This window comes from Equus przewalskii, chromosome 2 (assembly GCF_037783145.1).
Source record: "Equus przewalskii isolate Varuska chromosome 2, EquPr2, whole genome shotgun sequence".
NCBI lineage: Eukaryota > Metazoa > Chordata > Mammalia > Perissodactyla > Equidae > Equus > Equus przewalskii.
Genome location: NC_091832.1, coordinates 16720 through 36281, shown reverse-complemented (window position 1 = coordinate 36281; position 19562 = coordinate 16720). Strand labels below are relative to the sequence as shown.

At 38.3% G+C, this 19562-nt stretch overlaps 1 protein-coding gene across 1 annotated transcript; it reads right to left on the bottom strand.

Annotated features, from left to right (window-relative positions):
- Positions 1-934: 934 nt before the first annotated feature.
- LOC103564164 (disks large-associated protein 5-like) lies at positions 935-19544 on the bottom strand (the record flags this gene model as incomplete). Its single annotated transcript, XM_070591597.1, has 11 exons — positions 935-1284; positions 3222-3271; positions 4669-4885; positions 6495-6587; positions 11545-11705; positions 12717-12805; positions 14754-14877; positions 15271-15386; positions 16084-16355; positions 18061-18131; positions 19400-19544. Coding segments are annotated over 11 exons (1479 nt in total), but the record flags the coding sequence as incomplete, so codon positions are not given.
- Positions 19545-19562: the final 18 nt, after the last annotated feature.

The window sequence follows — 19562 nt, the reverse complement described above, 5'->3', positions numbered from 1 at the left end:
CAACTGCTCACATGGACTTGATATTAAATAGTCTCTCCCACAAGCCAAACAAACCTTCCTCTGACAACAGAAGTAGATGCGCTTTCTTTTCTTATTTGAAAACCCCTAATCTTGAGGGGTTATCCATCAAGTTCCTGCCTGTTTGGTCAACGCCTCCAACCCTCAACCCATTTGCTGACAGAAACAACTGGACCCAGGTCTGGTCACAAGCTTTAGCTACTCCAAGTCTTCTTGGTGCTCTGTTATTCTGACTGTCCTGTCTTCTACAATCTCATAGGTGAGAGTCTTATAAAAGAACATTTCAAACCCATCGTGACTGATATCATTCTCTTCAAAGGAAGAAGGCATTTCCTTCAAAGGCTGTCAGTTATGTCAAAGGGAAAATGAAAAAGGCAAAACTTTAAAAGGCATCTCTAAAAATTTGACCATTTGAAACAGCAGCATGTAAACTGACTTCAGAATCCAGAAAGCTCATCTAAAGAAATGCAGTACACCTGGAAAATGCAGCCTGAAAAGCTGTTCAACACCAACAAATTTAAGAGTTCAAACTAAGAATAACATATGAAAGGATGTAAATATTTCTGTCAAAGTTTAACATATTTTGATTAAACTGAAGAATGTTCATGAGCTGTGAATATACTTAGCTTTAAGCTTAAAGATTTAGTTTTTTGTTTTAAAGATTGGCAACTGAGATAACAACTGTTGCCAATGTTTTTTTTTTCCTTTTTCTCCCCAAATCTCCCCAGTACATAGTTGTATATTTTTAACTTGTGGGACCTTCTAGTTGTGGCACATGGGACACTGCCTTAGGGTGGCCTGATGAGTGGTGCCATATCCGAACGAGCCAAACCCTGGGCCACCACAGCAGAGTGCACGAACTTAACCACACTCCCATGGGGCTGGCCCTAAGCTTAAAACATTTTAAACAAAAAGGCAAGGCACAGTGCATTTTTTATTCTTCATAAAGTAAAAAATATCCCCACATGTCCTGAAAAACAGTATGTCTAAAACACACTTTAGTAAATATTAAAACATTACATAACAGTATATACATGAACATGAATCCATATTCTTTAACTTTTCAGTATCGAAGAACACACTCCAGCATGGAGATTATGAAAAAAATGTTCTGCTTTTTTAAATTCACAGTTCTTCTGGTTGATTTCTATTAGGAGGCGTTCGAGGTGAAAAGGCAATTAAGTCCCCACCAAAGGAAGCGTGTCTGGCATGCTCCTGTCGTCTCCTCTCCACCTGTGTGAAGGGATTGCTGCACCCTGGGCGTGGCTAGAGAACAAAGTCAGAAAAGTCACTAAAGTAACACTCAAGTTTCACCAACTTAGTCTGCAACATTGCAAGTTAATAGTGGATTAATTAATAACATAAATAACATTTTTGTACATAATAAAATTAACATAATGATTATGCTACTTTCTAGCAGATATAATTTCAAAACTATAGCTTTTTTCATTGAACAGGTGATTAGCATGTAAATAGACTCAGCAGCACATGCAGGATGAATAAAACTGAGGCCACATCTTAAACCACTTCTGTAGAGTCCACAAATCCTAACCCATAGAGCCGCACTTAATATGCCTTTTACTAGTCAGACCCTGTGGGATCCTTTCCTCTGTTCCCCCTCAAGCCCCAGTTCAGGCTCAAATGATGCTATGGAGCAAGTCATAATTTGGGTCTGCAATGGAAAGGGGGACCAACAAAAAATATACCAAAAAATCAAAATTGTAATATATACAGAAGTAGAAAAGAATTCACAGGGAGAGTAAATTATAAGGTACTAAGATTTATCAGCAACATAATGTATAGATAACTGTGAAGAACTTGTAATCATATTACTCATATATGAAAAACAGAATATTATGATTCATGAGCTTCCAGATTTACTTATAAGATCATATATTATCAGAACCTATCATTCTGAGTTCAGATCTAGGAACAAGATGAAGTCAGGTTTCTATAAATGGCCCTTAGGATGAAATGCCTGACCCTCTGGTCTCAGCCTGCAATTAAAGGCAGCTGGAACGAAGAAGGACCAGAGTGCGGATCACAGTAACACACTTCTTTCTGCCACTGAGACACCGGGCCACCCAGAAGCCTCAACACCAAGAAGGCAACTTTGAGAGCCAAGCAAGCCAAGATAACAGAGGTCCTGAAGGAATTGGTGGCTTCAGGAAGCCAAGCATTGGCCAGGCTTCATGAGGTTAACAACAGTTTCCACTGTTTGATCCTACACTTGCTGTAATTAATTGTTTATATTCTGAAATCAAAGATCAGCAAACCAAGGCCATTCCCTGAGCCATTTTAGCAATTGCCCTGGAAAATTTCAAGGTAAGGCTGTCCACCAGAGTTTCAGCCAGGCTACACATTAAAATCACCTGGCGCAGTTCTACCCCAGGTCACTGAACTAGAACCACGTGGAAGGGCAGAAAACCAGGGCAGCAAACACTCAGTGGGCAAGAGAGCAGTGCTGCATCGTGCCTGTGCCAGTGGCCCTGAACACAAGGCAGACGCTCGGCCTGAGAGAAGCCCAGGGTGGATCAGGGAAATGGAGCCCTGAAGTTACAACATGCTTTAGGAACATAACACATTCATATCCCTCTCCTCATACGAGATTAAATGTGTGCACCTGTGCCATGACATGAGGCAACATGGGAGAGACAAGAGCATCTACAGGAAGGCTGCCCAGAGGACTAATGCTGGAGCTGGAGTTAGAGGCAAGAGGTCACCAAAAGTAAAGGCCGGGGGCTTCCAAATAAAATGGAACATAATTAGAGTAATCTAAGCAAATTAGAACGAAAACAGCCAATGGCAACTGAAGCTAGACTAGACATCGTGTCCCCAAGCACATTCTTCAGATGGGCGGAAACCTTGCCTTACACTTTCCTGCATCACTTAGAAACACCTGCATAACACAGGCCACATGTTAGATATTCAAGTACTCAACCTACTTGTCACAGCACATTTGACACATAAGTCACATAAGGAAATACACCTTCAGAGTTTAATACTAAAACATACTATATTTTAAAGTATGTAAACATGAAATTTTGTTCCCATTTTGACAAAAATGAATAAAAATGGATTTCAGAGTAAAAAAACAAGATGCAAATTTTAAACTGCATTTCAATTAAAAACTGAGTAATATTCATTTTATAAAACAAATCTAGAATATAAAAGAACTTTTCAGATTAAGTTGGAAAACTTACTGAATCAAGAAGATGGCATTCAGTCATGAGATTTTTATTATCAAATACTGCTGAAAAAAAAGAATTTTTAACTTTTTAAATATTTTCACAAAGGTTATTAGAAATGGACAAAGCTTTGAAAGATATGATAAGTTCCATATATCAAATGCTAAGACAAAAATATAGGTCCTCTTATGCTATAACAGTTTTTCAATGTTGTTAAATTCTGTTTAGTAAAATTCTCATCCTTAATTTCAGTATAAAAAGGGTCTTCTACAAACAAATCTCATGCTTGTAACATTAAAGGTGCCCAAAAGAATCTCAACGAAGAACACAGCTGGGGAACATGAAATGTCCGTCCAAGGTGATGTTTATTTTGTGTTAGGCACCAGCCAGAAGAGCACCACAGAGCAGCAAAAGAGAGGAGACATCACTATCATATGCTATATTTTAAGAAAAACACAAGAGCCCTTTTTTAATGCATGACAATCACAACAAAGTAAGTAGGAGTAGGCAGTAGGGAAGAAAAATTGGTCATTTTGAAGAAAGGTTTGACGATGTGTGTTGAAAAGGAGGAGAACTAAAAAAACTTCAGGGAATTTCTCTAATTCTGAGTCTTCACAAACAATGAAGGATCCCAAATAGTTTGGTCCAATGTAAAATGCTACTTATATCCAACATGGATTAGCATCTGCTGTTGATTTTTTTTTGGTGAGGAAGATGGCTGCTGAGCCAACATCTGTGGCAATCTTCCTCCATTTTGCATATGGGAAACCACTGCAGCATGGCTTGATGAACAGTGTGTAGGTCTGTGCCCAGGATTCAAACTGGCAAACCCTGGGTGACCGAAACGTAGTGCACAAGCCCAGCGGCTATGCCACCAGGAAGGCCCAGCCCCTGTTGTCGATTGTTAATAGGTCTACCACAACTGGGGTCTACCTCAGCTGATTTCACTGGAATATTTTGAAATTAGCACATTTACTGTGTTTCAAAAGTTCTGGGCAAAAGTTTTGATACAAATGAAAATAAAACCAAACCCAACCTTCCATAAGCATCTTTTTTTAAGCACAGCCAGAGAAGTGTGATGGTTTGGTGCCTAAGCTTCCTTTGCATCTGAAATTCTCATCCAGCCTGGCACCAACCTGAAGGAAATCACCTCACTCCTCATCATCTCCCTTCCCTCTTGGGACCTGTGACCTTCCTCCCAGGACTGTGGGGTTAGGGGCTAATAACAGAAATGAAGTCACTTAGCAAACACAGAAAAGCAACTTTAGGAGATTTGTCACTTCAAGTAATCTAATCCTATCCATCAAACAAAATCTGCAAGTGTTTGGTGGTGAGGATGTGGTCTATTTTCCAGAAATCACAGACAGCTTATATCACCTCCTGTGAAAACTTTTTCACCTCCCGTACAAGATCCCATCCAACCCAAATACTTTTCTTAAGTAGTCTCAGCAGAAAAACTAACCTGAGAACGATTTAATGGGACTTTTGATTCTAAAAGATCCAGCGTCAAATGTTATACGATCAACTTCCTTCGGCACCGCAGAGCCCATGGCCTCAGCACACTCACCCAGCTGCATCCTCTCTCTCACTGCCTTCTTCACAGCAGTGAGGCAACCCCCATCAGCAATCCTGGCATCATCCTGTTTTGGTTCACTCACTATACCCGAAACAACTTTGTCCTACAAAGAGAAATTATGACATTTAGTAAAGTGACTCGTTACCATCTTATAAGAAAAATAAAGCATACCTAAAATATTTCATACATCTATCTTATACTTATCAAGTTCCTAGTATGTGCTAAACATGCTGGGGGTCAAAGGTAAAGGACAAAGTTCCTTCCCTGAAGGAGCTGGTTGTGGTTGTTGTTGTCATTTAATGTAAACAAAGACAAGACCCTTCAACATGTCTAAAAACTGATGGCAAAGAGAGAACAAGGCTAACTGATGGAATGAGAGGTCAATGAATAAGAGGTCTGAGGGAATGGTTTCAAAGTACAGATAAAAGATTAGTTTGATTTTACTTGTTCAGTAATCTTAACAATGGCCTATAAAATAAAGTAGGAGAGAAACACTGGTGGCAAGGGGCAGAATTACAAGGCTCTGATATAATGTTATCATGACACAGCCATTATCTGCGTCGCTGGTGTTGTTATGTTCCCAGGACTAAGCACTGGATAAAAAATGCCCATAGGAGGTCCAAATGTCCCAGCACCCTTCCTGCTTAATAGACTTGATATTCATTCAATCAATCTCGTCACTGTCCTCAGGGCCTTTGTCATTAGTAAGACATTACCAATGTCTTACTAAGACATTACTGCATTAGTAAAGTAAGGAGATTTCATTAGTAAAATAATCCTACAATAATCTTTTCATACTCTAATTTCTTAAACTCCTAAGACAGAATTCAAAACAGAGTTTTTATTTGGATTACACAGCATAATAAAGTACCAGGTTAGAAATCTGATTTTACAACCACAGGCGTTTTTCTAAAATCTAAAAGGAAAAGTGGCAGGGCTCCAAGGTGGCTTGAGAAGTAGGAATCTGAACCAAAAGCTTGGATTTAAAATATTTTAGGACAAAAATTACTACAAATAGATAAGAATGGAATCTGTCATGTCAACAAAGCCAATTTTACAGAGAAAATAGGAACTTTTCCATGATAAAATTTGAGAAGAAGAGAGAGAGTCTAAGAGTCATTGTTCGTCTTTTCTACTTAAAAAGTTCTTTCATTTTGAAATACATCATGCACAAGAGTATAGAAAGCAGACAGATGGCATAGCCTGTGGGTTAAGAACATGGGTTCTGGAGTGAGAAACCCAGCTCCACCCTGGGCACGTGCTCCAGGCTTCTTGGGCCCCAGATTCCCCACCCGGGGATAATGGCACCCATCTCACAGGACTGTTGTGAGGATTAACTGAGTCAATGTGTATGAGGGCCTGCGAAGCATATTTGGCACATTATATAAATTACATACTACTGTTATTATTACTACAAAACAATGTATAGGTACAGTTTAAAGAATAAAACACACAGGTACATACCGCTCCTTAGCAGCTCAGAAGCTCTCAGGGGGACCAAATTCAATCTCAGCCCCACCTCCCCCCACCCCCAGAAATAACCATCCTGAATTTTATGTTGACCTTTCTTTCCTCACTCTTTCAAAACAATCCGGACATTGTAAGTAATAGATGACACGTTTTGTGAAATGGTGAAAAACCTGAAGCCAAATGTTTCTAAAGCTTAACTTCATTAAAGTAAAAGAGTCTATATTAGAAATCCACAAATTTACTTGAAACATATCTTTGCTCGTATTACTGGCTTTCTCCCATCCGCACTCCTCAAGTATGGTCAGATTGTTGAATTTTTGGCACAGATCCTGTATCTGTTAATAAATAAAGCACAAGATTATCAGATTAATGCTAACCATATTAAATTTACAAACTAATGAACAAAAGCTTCAAACAAATTGACAACGACTTGGACTGGTGACATAAAATTAGACTGTCATTTTCAATTTAGTATTCAAATCAATTATTATGGTAAAATTGTTCACTGTTATTTTATGTTATAAACCTCAAAAATCTACACAAAGGATGTCATATGTGACTAACTCTCCCACACTATTTTGATGACTAAAATGGTAGGAGAGATATCCTAAATTATACAGTGTGAACACAATCTCTCTCCCTTTTTTTTTTTTTTTTTTTTACAGTTTATTTATCCCTTCTCCTACTGAGGAGCATATTCCTTCCTTCCAAGTCTTGGCAATTATGAACAATGCTGCTATAAACATCTGTGTGCACATTTTTGTGTGGACACAGGTTTTCAGCTCATTTGGGTAAACACTAAGGAGCCTGGCTGCAGCATCGTATGGTAAGACTCTGTTTAGTTTTGTAAGAAACTGCCAAAGTGTCTCCCAAAGTGACTGCACCATTTTGCATCCCCACCAGCAATGAATGAGAGCTCCTGTTGCTCCACATCCTCACCAGCATCCAGTGATGTCAGAGGTTTGGATCTTTGCCATTCTAACAGGTGTGTACTGGTGTCTCATTGTACTTTTAACTGGCAATTCTCTAAGGGCATATGATATTGAGCATCTTATCTCTTCATACACTTACTTGCCATCCATCCATCTTCTTTGATCAAGTGTTTGTTCAGTTCTTTTTCCCATTTTTTCAATCAGGTTGCTTGTTTCATCATTATTGAGTTTTAAGAGTTCTTTGTATATTTTAGAAAACAGTCCTTTATCAGATAGGTCTTCTGCAAAATTTTCCCCTAGTCTGTAGCTTGCCTTCTCTTTCTCTTGACACAATCTCATTTTATTTTCATTTTAATTTTTTTGTTGAGGAAGATCGGCCCTAACATCTGCTACCAATCCTCTTCTTTTTTTGCTTGAGGAAGACTGGCCCTGAGCTAACATCTGTGCCAGTCTTCCTGTATTTTGTACGTGGGTCACCACCACAGCATGGCTTGATGAGTGGTGTTGGTCCATGCCTGGGATTGGAACCCGCAAATCCTGGGCCAATGAAGTGGAGTGTGCCAAATGTAACCACTATCCCACTGGGCTAACCCTGGCACAATCTCATTTTAAAGGATTCACATAATATACATACTAGCAGGATGGTGATCCCCATCCTTCTGGTATTTCCAATCTCCTCAAAGTGGTAACCACTGTCAACAGTTGGGTAAATATGCTTTGAGTCTCCTTACTATGCATTTATACAAATAGGTACTCTCAATCTCCCTCTCTCTAAAAAATTTAAATGTCAGAAAGACTCAGGATTACACTTATGACCAATTGATTTTCAACAAAAGTGCCAATGCAATTCAATGAGGAAAAGATAGTTTTTTCCAACAAACAGTACTGGGAAAAGTGGATATGTGCAAGAAAAAAATATTAATTTGGGCTCTTTCCTACACCATACACAAAAATGAACTCCAGAGCCAGCCCTGATAACCTAGTGGTCAAAGTTCAGTATGCTCTGCTTCAGCAGCCCAAGTTCTGTTCCTGGGTGTGGAACCACCCAACTTGCCTAGCAGTAGCCATGCTGTGGTGGCAGCTCACACAGAAAAACTAGTAGGACTTACAACTAGAATACACAATTATGTACTGGGGCTTTGGGGAGGAAAAAAAAGAGAGGAAGACTGGCAAGAGATTTGCTCAGGGCAAATCTTTCTTAGTAAAAAATAAGTAATCACAACTTAATTTTTTTAAAAAATGAACTCCAAATGTTCATAGACCCAAGTGAAAGAGATAAAGCTTTTAGAAGTAAACATAAGATAAAATCTTTTTGACCTATGGTTAGGCAAAAAGAGTTCTTGGAAATAATGCCAAAATCACAACATTAAAAAAAATGATAAACTGAACTTCATCAAAATTAAAAACATCTGCATTTCAAAAGATAACTTAAGAAAATTAAAGAGCAAGCCACAAACTGGGAGGAAATATTTGCAAATATTTCTGATAAAAACTTGTATCCAGAATATACAAAGAACACTTACAACTCAATAATAAAAAGACAAACCCAATTAAAAATGGGCAAAAAGATTTGAATAGATATTTCACCGAAGACGACATATGAATGTCTAATAAGCACATGAAAAGATGCTGATCATCATTACTCATTAGGGAAATGCAAATCAAATCTACAATAAGACAGTTCACACCCCACAGGATGGCTCTACTAAGAGAGACAGGAGCAAGCACTGGTGAGGACGTGGAGCAACAGGAGCTCTCATACACCGCTGGTGGGCACGTGAAAGAGTGTAATCACTTTGGAAAGCAGTTTGGCAGTTTCTTAAAAAGTTAAACACAAATTTACCACATGATCCAGCCATATCTACCCAAGTGAAAGAAAACATGCCCACATGAAGATTTGTAAGTGAATATTCACAGATTATTCGTGATCGTCAAATAGTGGAAACAAGCTGTATGTCCATCAACTGGAGCATAAAGACTGATGTATCCATGAACCGCTACTCAGCCATGAAAGGAACAAAGTACAGGCATGTGCTGCAACGCGGAGGAACCACAGAGACACCACGCCGAGGGAAAGAAGCCACATACAAAAGACCACATATTGGGTGATTCTACTTAGAATGAAACGTTCAGAAAAAAAAATCTACGGAGACAGTAAGGAGACTCGTGGTTGCTTGGGATTCGTGGTGGCAATGGGAACTGGCTGAAAACAGGCAAGAGGCATCTCTCTGTGGCGATGAAAATGTTCTAAGTTTGGATTGCAGCGACGGTTGCACAACTCTGTAAATTTACTAAAAATCATTGACTTTTACACATAGAATGGGTAAATTTTATACTATCTAGATTATTTATCCTCAGTACAGCTTTTTAAAATAAATAAAAGCCCCAGGAGCCAACTTGAAGATGCTCCCACTGGACAAAGCTGGGAAATGAGCATCAATAAAGATAATGACTGTAAACGATGCCAACACAAATACTTTTAAATCCATAAAATAATTATGATACTAAGAAAGATAAAATTAATTGGTCACCATTGAAGGATGCTAGTGAACCAACCCATTATTATGTCAACTGGTCATAAAGTAATGCTGACATTATTATGACTCCATAAATACTATTCGCTTCTGGGCCATATAATTACCAGAATATTGTGTTTCTTCACATTTTTCTCTAGACTTAATCATTGCTTTGCTTTTTGTTTGCTTAGTTTTTTAATGCGTCTATCATCAATTCACCTCTAAACTCTGCACAGTATGTATAAATCACCTCTTAATACAACTAGAAAAGCAAACCAATCGGGTATTCTATTCCGTTCAGCCTCAGAGACAGTATCTTGCCTAGCCCCAGCCTCCTGCTCTAGTCTGAACGGCTGCTTCCTAAGCCCGTTGCCCACCCTCTTTACTCACCTCAGCCACAATTCCCTTAGACTTTTTGGGGATCTGTCCCACCTCCTCCCACTTTCTTGGCTTACTCCCTCATTTTTGTGAGGGCTGTTCTCAATTTCCTGAGAAAGGGTGCATGGGAGGTAAAATTTCAGACCGTGTGTGTCTGAAAAATGCCTTTCCACCCTCAAGCGTGATTGGCTTGGTATACAACGCCAGGCTGAGTGTTATTTTCCCAGAGAAGTTTGAGGGCATTGTTCTCCAAGATTTTGATGTCACTGTTGAGAAATCTAGGGCTATTCTGATTCTTGACCCTTTGGATGAAACTTGTTTTTGCTCTCTGGAAGTTTCTAGATGTTTCTCCTTATCCCAAGAGTTGTACAATTATATTTCATTGTGCACTGGTGTGAGTCTACTCTGACTCACAGTGCTAGGCACTCAATGGGCTCCTTCAATCTGGAATTCAGGTCCTCCAGTTCTGGGAAAAATGTCAAACTATTTCATTGATCATTTCCTGTCCACTATTTTTTCTGTTCTCTTTTTCTGGAATTCCTATTATTTGGATATTATACTTCCTAGACTGACCCCCTTAATATTCTTATCTAGTCTCTCCTATTTTCTCTCTCTTTTTGCTCTAATATATGGGAGATCTCAGCTTCATATTCCCTCTTTCTACTGAATCTTACATTTCTGCTCTTATAGTTTTTAACTTCAAAGAGCTCTTTTTGTCGTTCTCGGAATATTCTTTTGTTTCATAGCTGTTCTTATTTGGCAGAAAGAATGTCTGGTCTCTTTGAGCATATTAACACTTGCTTTTAAAGTTGTTTCTCCTGGATCAGACCATGGCCTCATCTAAACAGCTTCCTTCCTGTGCTGCTGCAGCCCCTTCTTCCAGGTTTTGGGCTGTCTGCAAATGTCTCATGGTTTTTGGCCACTGGTTCTTGAAATAGTATTTTATATGCTTATTTCTAAAATAAGCTCAAAAAGCTAGAAAGTGTCATCTCCCAACCTTCACTGGTCTTCCTAGTAATGGCCTCTATCAGCACTTTCTACACCAGATTGGAATGAGGGCTATGTCTGACATGATAAAACTATAAACTCCTCTGGGGTAGAGAATGCACCTATTTGTCAGCTACTCGTACAATGCCTAGCACACAGCAGGGACAATAACTGCTGGATGGACCCAGCTACTGAAGACTCGTCCTCATTTTCTCACACGTGGAATCATCACAGACTAGGCAACAGCTGAATAGAATCTCAATTTCCAACCCATATAGAAATTACCCTGACAATATGCGGGAGGAGCGGACAGCAGCCATAAAATTTAGACAGTGCTTTACAGTTTGTAAAGGGGCTAATATCTCATTTACTATTACAGATACCTAAGCAGCCTCTACTACTCCCATTTTACTACTGTTACCTCACTTCCAAAAACATGCGACTTGAAAGTTAATCCATTCCAAATCCTGGCCACATACCTGAAAGCTGGCCATGTCCCAGAACCCATCCAGGTCTGCACAGGTGGTATCCTTTTCGCCTAGTTTGTATTCCAAATTGTCCAGCAGTTCTTCAAACCGTTTGAATATTTCTGCCTTAACGAGTCTTTTTTGATCAACTCCGAGGGGAATAAGATCTTCTGCTAAGGGAAAGATGAGATTTTTAAAAGCTAGAGAACAGAACAGGACCTTGATTGCAAGTCAGCCAGCTGATAAGACGACCTCACCCCAAATAAACTGGGGCTTCCAGAATCAAACTCTTACCTTAAAGCAAAACAAAAAAACATCGACTACAAAACTTTGTCATACAAATACTGAGCATTAACTGTCTGCTTCTGTTTCCACTAAAACGTAGCAATATTCATTCTCATATATGTTGCTACATAGTAAACAGCATTCTGCTCACCTTGTATTTTATAAGAATTCAACCTCAAACAACCCACTGTACCCCAGCATCTAAGGACTTCACACAGCACACAAATGATTTTTTCTAAAAAGCTTCTCCAAATAAGATTAAGGAAATATCAGAAAATTTGTTCCGTATTTATTTAGGTAATTTTCATTCAGAAAATATTTTGTATAATTAAACAATACTAGATATAGATGTCACTCAAAAAGTCACAAAAAAATCTAATAATAAAATAGGCAAACGTTTAACTCCCAGGAATGATGGGTAACATTCTAATTACTTACAGCTTATAAGTCATCTACCATTTTAGCACAGAGATACTAGTGAACATATGTTGAGATATGAAAATTCTTGCTATTTTGAATAACAAAACTATAAAGTTCGGTAACACTAGATTTTTGTTTCAGATAAATGTAAACATATTAAAATAAACAATGTGGAGCCAGCCTGGTGGCCAAGTGATTGGGTCCATGCACTCTCCTTCAGCAGCCCAGGGTTCGCTGATTCAGATCCTGGGCACGGACCTACACACCACTCATCAGGCCATGCTGTGGTGGCATCTCACACAGAAGAACTAGAATGGCCTACAACTAGGATATACAACTATATGTCGGGGCTTTGGGGAGAGGGAAAAAAAGAAGAAGATTGGCAACAGATGTTAGCTCAGGGCCGATCTTCCTAAAAAGAATAAATAAATAAAATAAAATAAACAAAGCTAAGACAAAAAACATAAATGTTCCCTCACCTTTGTTTGGAATATATGCTTCAAGCTTCCTTTCCCACTCAAGGCAGTTGGTCAATATTAATTCCTCTCTTTCATATCGGGGAATCTTTCTAAAATTATGACATATGTTTGAGTTTTACAAATGTTTTTCATACTAATATCTAAGTATTAGCAATATGACACTTATACAATAGTAATATTCCAGAGCTGATGCTTATTTTATGAACTGTGATATATTAAAATCCATAAATACAAGTTGATATCCTATATATGTCCATCTTTCTACACCTAAAACTTATGTGGATGGTTAATGCCAAGAGCCACTTTCCAAGCTAATATTTCTAGTTCTTTCTGGTCTTATTTATCAGAGATGAAACAGAAAGAACCAGACATGCCTGAGTTCTGTCTTTAGTTCTGGTATTGCCCATGGAACTAAGACCAACCCAACTGCCAAGAGTAAGTTGAAGCTAAACCCTGTAAGTCTGGAATTACAGTGTCAGGGCCTCACAGATTCTAATTAGTAGGCTTTGCTTGTCCAAGGGCAGTAGTTCTCAACACAGGTCAATTTTGCCCCCCAGGGGACATCTGGCAATGTCTAGAGCATCTTTGTCACAAACCAGAGGAGTGCTACTGGTCTGGGATGTTACACAACATACTGCAATGCAGAGGACAGCCCCACAACAAGAATTATCCAATCTGAATGTCAGTAGTGCCAGTTGAGAAACCCTGGCCCAAGATAAATTGAAATCTGTCTCTTTACAAAAAGCATCTTAGCAGGAGAAACTAAGGATAGTTTTTTTCTTAGAAGAAAAATTTAGCTGTTTATATCTAATGGAAAGGAGACTTGGCTTAGATCCAACATTATTTAGTTGGGTAAATTTCTTATTATCTCAATGTCTCAGTCCAACAACACAGTGGACTAGCTCATCTCTAAAATCCCTTACAATAATAAAACCTTATGTTCTACAAACAACTGAAGTGGCTCTGAAATATACTCATTCATAATAGAACAAAACTACAGGAAGTATTAAAACTACAGGAAGATAATATTTCTCCTCTATTTGATTGTCAAAGCCCAAAAAAGTGGTTAGTACTGCATTGGAAAAGGTGTGAGAATTTTCTTGCTATATGCACTAAAGGACATAGTATGTCATCATTTCCTGTGTGATGTGGAGCTTTGGGGCCTTTCTCCAGATGCAGTCCTCTGATCTGTGTCCAAGGCATTTAGGTGACACGGCATTTAGGTTCCCAAACAGGGACCCTAATTAATGTTCAGTCTTAATAGTTGGAGAAACATAATACTATCTCACGATTTAGTGGGCCAAGGAGCCTCCAAGCCTCTCCCTCTATCCTTCTTTTATAAAATACACATTAACTTAGTTTCTTTGTTTGAAAGAAAAGGTATGAGAAAATAGGAACTCCCAAATTTTGCTGGAGGGAATGTAAATTGAGGTCTTTATATATTTGCACAGGAGAGGATTGAAAAGCATACAAGCTTGTTCTTTGCAGGCTTGACAGTAATACTACTAGACTGAACTCAATGGAAACAACCAGGAATGGGGACCTACTGAGTAAATCGTGGTGTATCCATACAATTGGATACTATGCAGCCATTAAAAAACACACACAAAAAACAGCATGAAAAAGTTCTTAAAGTACTAAAATGGAATATCTCCTACATTTAACATTAAATGAAAAGAGAATAGTATGCTACTATTTACATTAAAAAAATGTTTATCTACATATGCATTATCTATCTCTGGAAGAATTCACAAGAAATGAATAACGCTTGACTCTGTGGAAGGTTCGAACTGTAGGGTTGGGAGCAGAGTTGGAAAAAGGGTTTCTCACTTGTACCTCTTTCTATCTTTTAAATTAGGAACCATATGAATATACTAGCCATTGAAAAAAAATTTAATTTAAAAGATAAATAAAAATCACTCAATGTCAGTTTCCTAATTCATCTACGTATTATATTAAGGTTAAAATAGTTTAATTTTGGTTTTAAATGTCTAGACATTAATACAAAATGCTTACACTGGGAACAAACGCACAGACCTGAAATGCAGCACATGTCGCTGCTGAGATGTCTGATCTTCATTTCTTTCGAGTGATGGGACTTCTTTTATTGGAAAGCCACGTAAATTTTCAGTAGTGGTTTCATTTTTATTTAAGACACGATCTATAGATTAAAGAAAACATTACATATACATTTCAAAGCAGCAACTCCTAAAATGACATCCCCCACAAGACAAATTTCTTAAATACTTCAATTTTTTCAACATTGAAATTTAAAATTTTATTTCTGCCTCAATGATTTCATTCATCGGATCTCCTTTTAAAGTGTCTCCAATGTTCTTCATCTTTTCACATTTACATTTAGGTCCCCCTCTCAGTCTGTAGTCCTCATTCCAGCTCTGTCTCCAGATAGCCCTCCCCATGCTTTTCAGTCTCTTCTGAACCTGAGATCACACCCTGAGCTACATGGTGAGCCATATGGTGAAAACGGCTTGAAACGATCTCTGATAAATCATAACCCAGAGAAATAAGTAGAAATTTCATTAAAATACCATACCTGTGCTCCCGACTGACAGAGAACTCAAAGGACGTCGTAATTCATTGGAATCTTGATGTACTGAAGTTTTACTTTTGCATGCCAAAATTTCTTTTGTTACTTCTAGAGTCTTATCACTAAAAACAAGAGCAAAACTACACTTCATGAAACATGAACCCCATATATCTCATTGAAGGGTTTCAAAATTATGTTGTTTTTATAAAACATGGGATAAAATAGAAATATGTTTCTGTTTTTTTAACACGTGTCTAATCTGGAGGGGAAAAACCATAAACTCCTCCAGTGGGAAGGCCCGTCTTTACTCCCTGCGATGAGATCCACAGATGCAAAGACCTGTCCACCGGACATACGCACTTAGGAGTCTCAGATGCCAAAGAGCAGCATCAAACTGATTTTTTTCTCCCCACTTTACAAGTTAATCATTTTGTCTTTAGAGATAGTTTTTATAAAGTAATACTCAGTAAAAAAAAAAAAAAAAAAACACAAACAAAAACATCCAAACCATGTCTGAGCTACAGTATAGCAATTTCTTCTTTCTAAAAATTTATTTCTAAGTGTTACAATAAAGTCACTTCTTAAAAGCAAAAATAAAGCAGATTGAATCATGAAAATAATAACAATGCACAGAACATATCAAACCTGTCAAATACATTATTGTAGCCTTCTGAAAAATTTTTTGGAAAAGTCAAATTTTCATGATTTATAATGAACATAGTTTACTAACTAAATAACTTAAAAAGCACAGGCCAAATCTAAGAAAGGCATTCGTTATCCATCTCAGCAAGGAATTCATTAATAACATCTCATTCTTACACTTCTGTTTTTAAAGAGATGCAGCTGTAACTGGGTGTCAAAGTAGCGGTACTTGTTGGAGTCCTAGGTGTTACGTCATAGCTCTTCAGACCATCTGGCGGCCGAAACAGAAAATCTACTGGTGCAAAGGATGGCCTCCCTTTCATTTCTTCAGGATTTGTCTTAGGTAACTTTTCCACTTTTGATAAGACTCCATCTGGATCCGTTCCGTTTGTCACATTGGTTTGTGATTCCAAAGTATTTACTTCACTATCAACTTTAAAAGAAATGACCTGGATGTGAATAAACAGAATAGAGTGAGAATCTCTCTTCTGGGGATATATTCCACCAATTTTTTAGGCCCAAAAATGTGAAAGTTAAGAGATATGTCCCATGTACATAATTTAAGAAACAAAAACAAATACAATTAAATGTTTACATGGAGTCAGAAGACCAGCTACATAAACCATTGCTATGGTCCAGAAAGAGGGAGAACCAATCCATATTAAAAAAACTAAATAATAGGTTTTAGGTATTACCAAAAATTAAAATATATGAAAACTAAGGTGGAAAAATTCACTCACCTAACAAATACATATCTTTTTACTTAAATTATGTTGATAATTACAAAGGTTTGAGAATCAGAAATCCAATGTTTATTGGATTACTAGTATTGTCAAGGACAAAATCCCTTTTTTAAAATAACTTTGGATTATTATAAATAACTTTATCATGTGAGCAAAACTATTTTTCAATGTGACACAGTAAGATTAACCATATAAAATGTGAAGCATATTTTCTTTTTCAAGTCAATTTGTTATTTGGTATTTTGTTTTTACTGTAATATAATTGGCATACAACATTACATTAGTTTCAGGTATACAACATAATGATTCAATATTTGTATATTGTGCAATGATCACCCCAGTAAGTCTAGTTAACATCCACCACCATGCACAGTTACAAATTTTTTTTCTTGTGATGAGAACTTTTAAGATCTACTCTTAGCAACTTTCAAATATACAATATTATTAACTGTAGTCACCATGCAGTACATTACATTCTCTACTTACTTATTTTATAACTGGAAGTTTGTACCTTTCGACCACCTTTGCCAATTTAACCCACCCATTTCAACATAATTTTTAGAGGTTTCTACGTTTCTGAGTTTTAATGAGATATGAATTGAAAGCAGAGTATTTCTACCCGGACGAGAGTTTAAGGGTAACACTGTCCCTGAGGCCTGTGTGGCTGCAAAGGTAGACACTTCTAGCGATAATCCTTAAGGAGAAAACCAACCTTGAGGGAGGAGCTGTGAGGTCCAGCTGCTCGCCTGTGAAGATTACCTTGTACTGCCTTCCTTGGAGGATCGATGTCTGATTTTTGGTAAGAATCTAGCCAGGTTTCTTACACTTTGGCATAATTTTCTTTTTCTTTTTTTTTTTTTTAAGGCTAAGGAATTGTAGCATGGATTATAAATTAAGGGATTGGGTCCTTGAAATGGTGGCTCTTTTTGAAGACTCTACCAGGCACTACACTAGATGCTGTCAGAAACGTCAGGTGATTTAATTCTTGAAACTACTCTATGTAGATATTACATGTTACAGCTGGGAGAACAAACTCATAACTTCCCCAAGATTATATAGCCAATTGGAAGTGAGACAATAGGCAAACTCAGGCCTAGCTGAATCCAGAGTCAACGCATTTCACCCACTGCACCCATCTCCTAGCCGATGCTCACATGAAGGTTTCCGTCAGCTGTGTTTTTATTTTCTCTCTTCTGTTAACCAAACTACACATTCTCTACCTATAAGGTTTTGAAGATGAGACACCTCACAAACCATAACAGTAAACCCTCTTGATGCTTCCTTGTGCTTCAAGAGGTTTTCACACACGTGGAGGTTACCCTCTTGAAGCAGTTCTGTAAGCTTAATTTCAGCTTCATGAAAATAGCAATGAGATTTTCCAAATGTCTAGAAATAGATACTTATACTCTACCTTGCCTGGTTCTTCTTCGATCTTTTCGGCAGGCCTTCCTTGATTGGGTACTTTTCTTTCTGTTTTATTATCTAAAATAAAAATGACATAACAGATCCATTTTGACTAGATAGAAAATTCTGCATTAAAAGTACTAGGTAAGGAGCCGGTCCGGTGGCATAGCAGCTGAGTTCATACACTCCACTTCGGTGGCCCGGGGTTTGCTGGTTCAGATCCTGGGCATGGACCTATGCACTGCTTATCAAGCCATGCTGTGGCAGGTGTCCCACATATAAACTAGAGGAAGATGGGCACAGATGTTAGCTCAAGGCCAATCTTCCTCAAAAAAAATAAAAAAGTACTAGGTAATTTGGGAAAGAAAAAAGGCAACAATAGGAATCTATGCCTTAAAGGATTTTATGATTAAAAGTCATTTTAAAATATCCTATTTAAAAATATCCTGTTTAAATATGATAAAAACAGATAAAACTTCCTGCCAAGTATAGGATATCTGTTTTCAAAACAAAAGGTGCTAAAGTATTTTACCTTTTGCCTCTGACTATCAAATGCATATTTATTATAGAAAATCAGGAAAAGAAAAGCACAAAAACAATGCAAAAAAAAAAATCACCCCAGAGGGGCAGGCCCCGCTGCGCAGCAGGTAAGTTCACACCTTCTGCTTTGGCAGCCCAGGCGTTCAGATCCCGGTGCGGACCTACCCACTGCTTGTCAAAACCATGCTGTGGCGGGTGTCCCACATATAAAGCAGAGGAAGATGGGCACGGATGTTAGCTCCGAGCCACTCTTCCTCAGCAAGAAAGAGGAGGATTAGCAGCAGATGTTAGCTCAGGGCTAATCTTCCTCAAAAAATAAATAAATAAAAATCACTCAAGATGACATTATTCAGAAATCATCACTGCTGACACTTCAGGGTATGCTTTTCCAGTTTTTTCCTATGTTCACATATTCACATACATATTTTAGAATTGTGATCACACTGTTCAGAATTTGACCTGTTTTCTTTGCCCACTTAATATATCCTGAACCATGTCATGAAGTGTCTTTCACAGGATCGTTCTTAAACGGTACACTGTATTCCACCAAACAAATGGGCTGTAATTTACTGGGGCCATTAATCTTCACTTTGTGGCGCTGCCCACCGATGCACATACTCCACCGCTTGAGCGCCCACTGTGTGCTAACTGGATGGTGGGGCACTGAACCTGTCTTCGGGACCTGGAATCTCCCGTTTCCTCCTCGCCTACTCAAAGAAGTACACGATGACTTTAAAAACTGAACACGAAAAACCTCAGGGACCAGAGCATTCTACTTCAGCCACTGATGAAGGAACAGTTCTCACCACGCGCCGCTCGCGTGGCCGGCGCAGCGGAGGCTGCTCCCGCGGAGGCTGCCTCCCTGAGGTCTGCTTCGCTCTTTGAGTCATCGACCGAGTGGTTCTCACGCACGTGGGCATTGCAGGCTGCCCTGCTGCGGGAACCATGAAATTAAATGCTTTCGGCAAT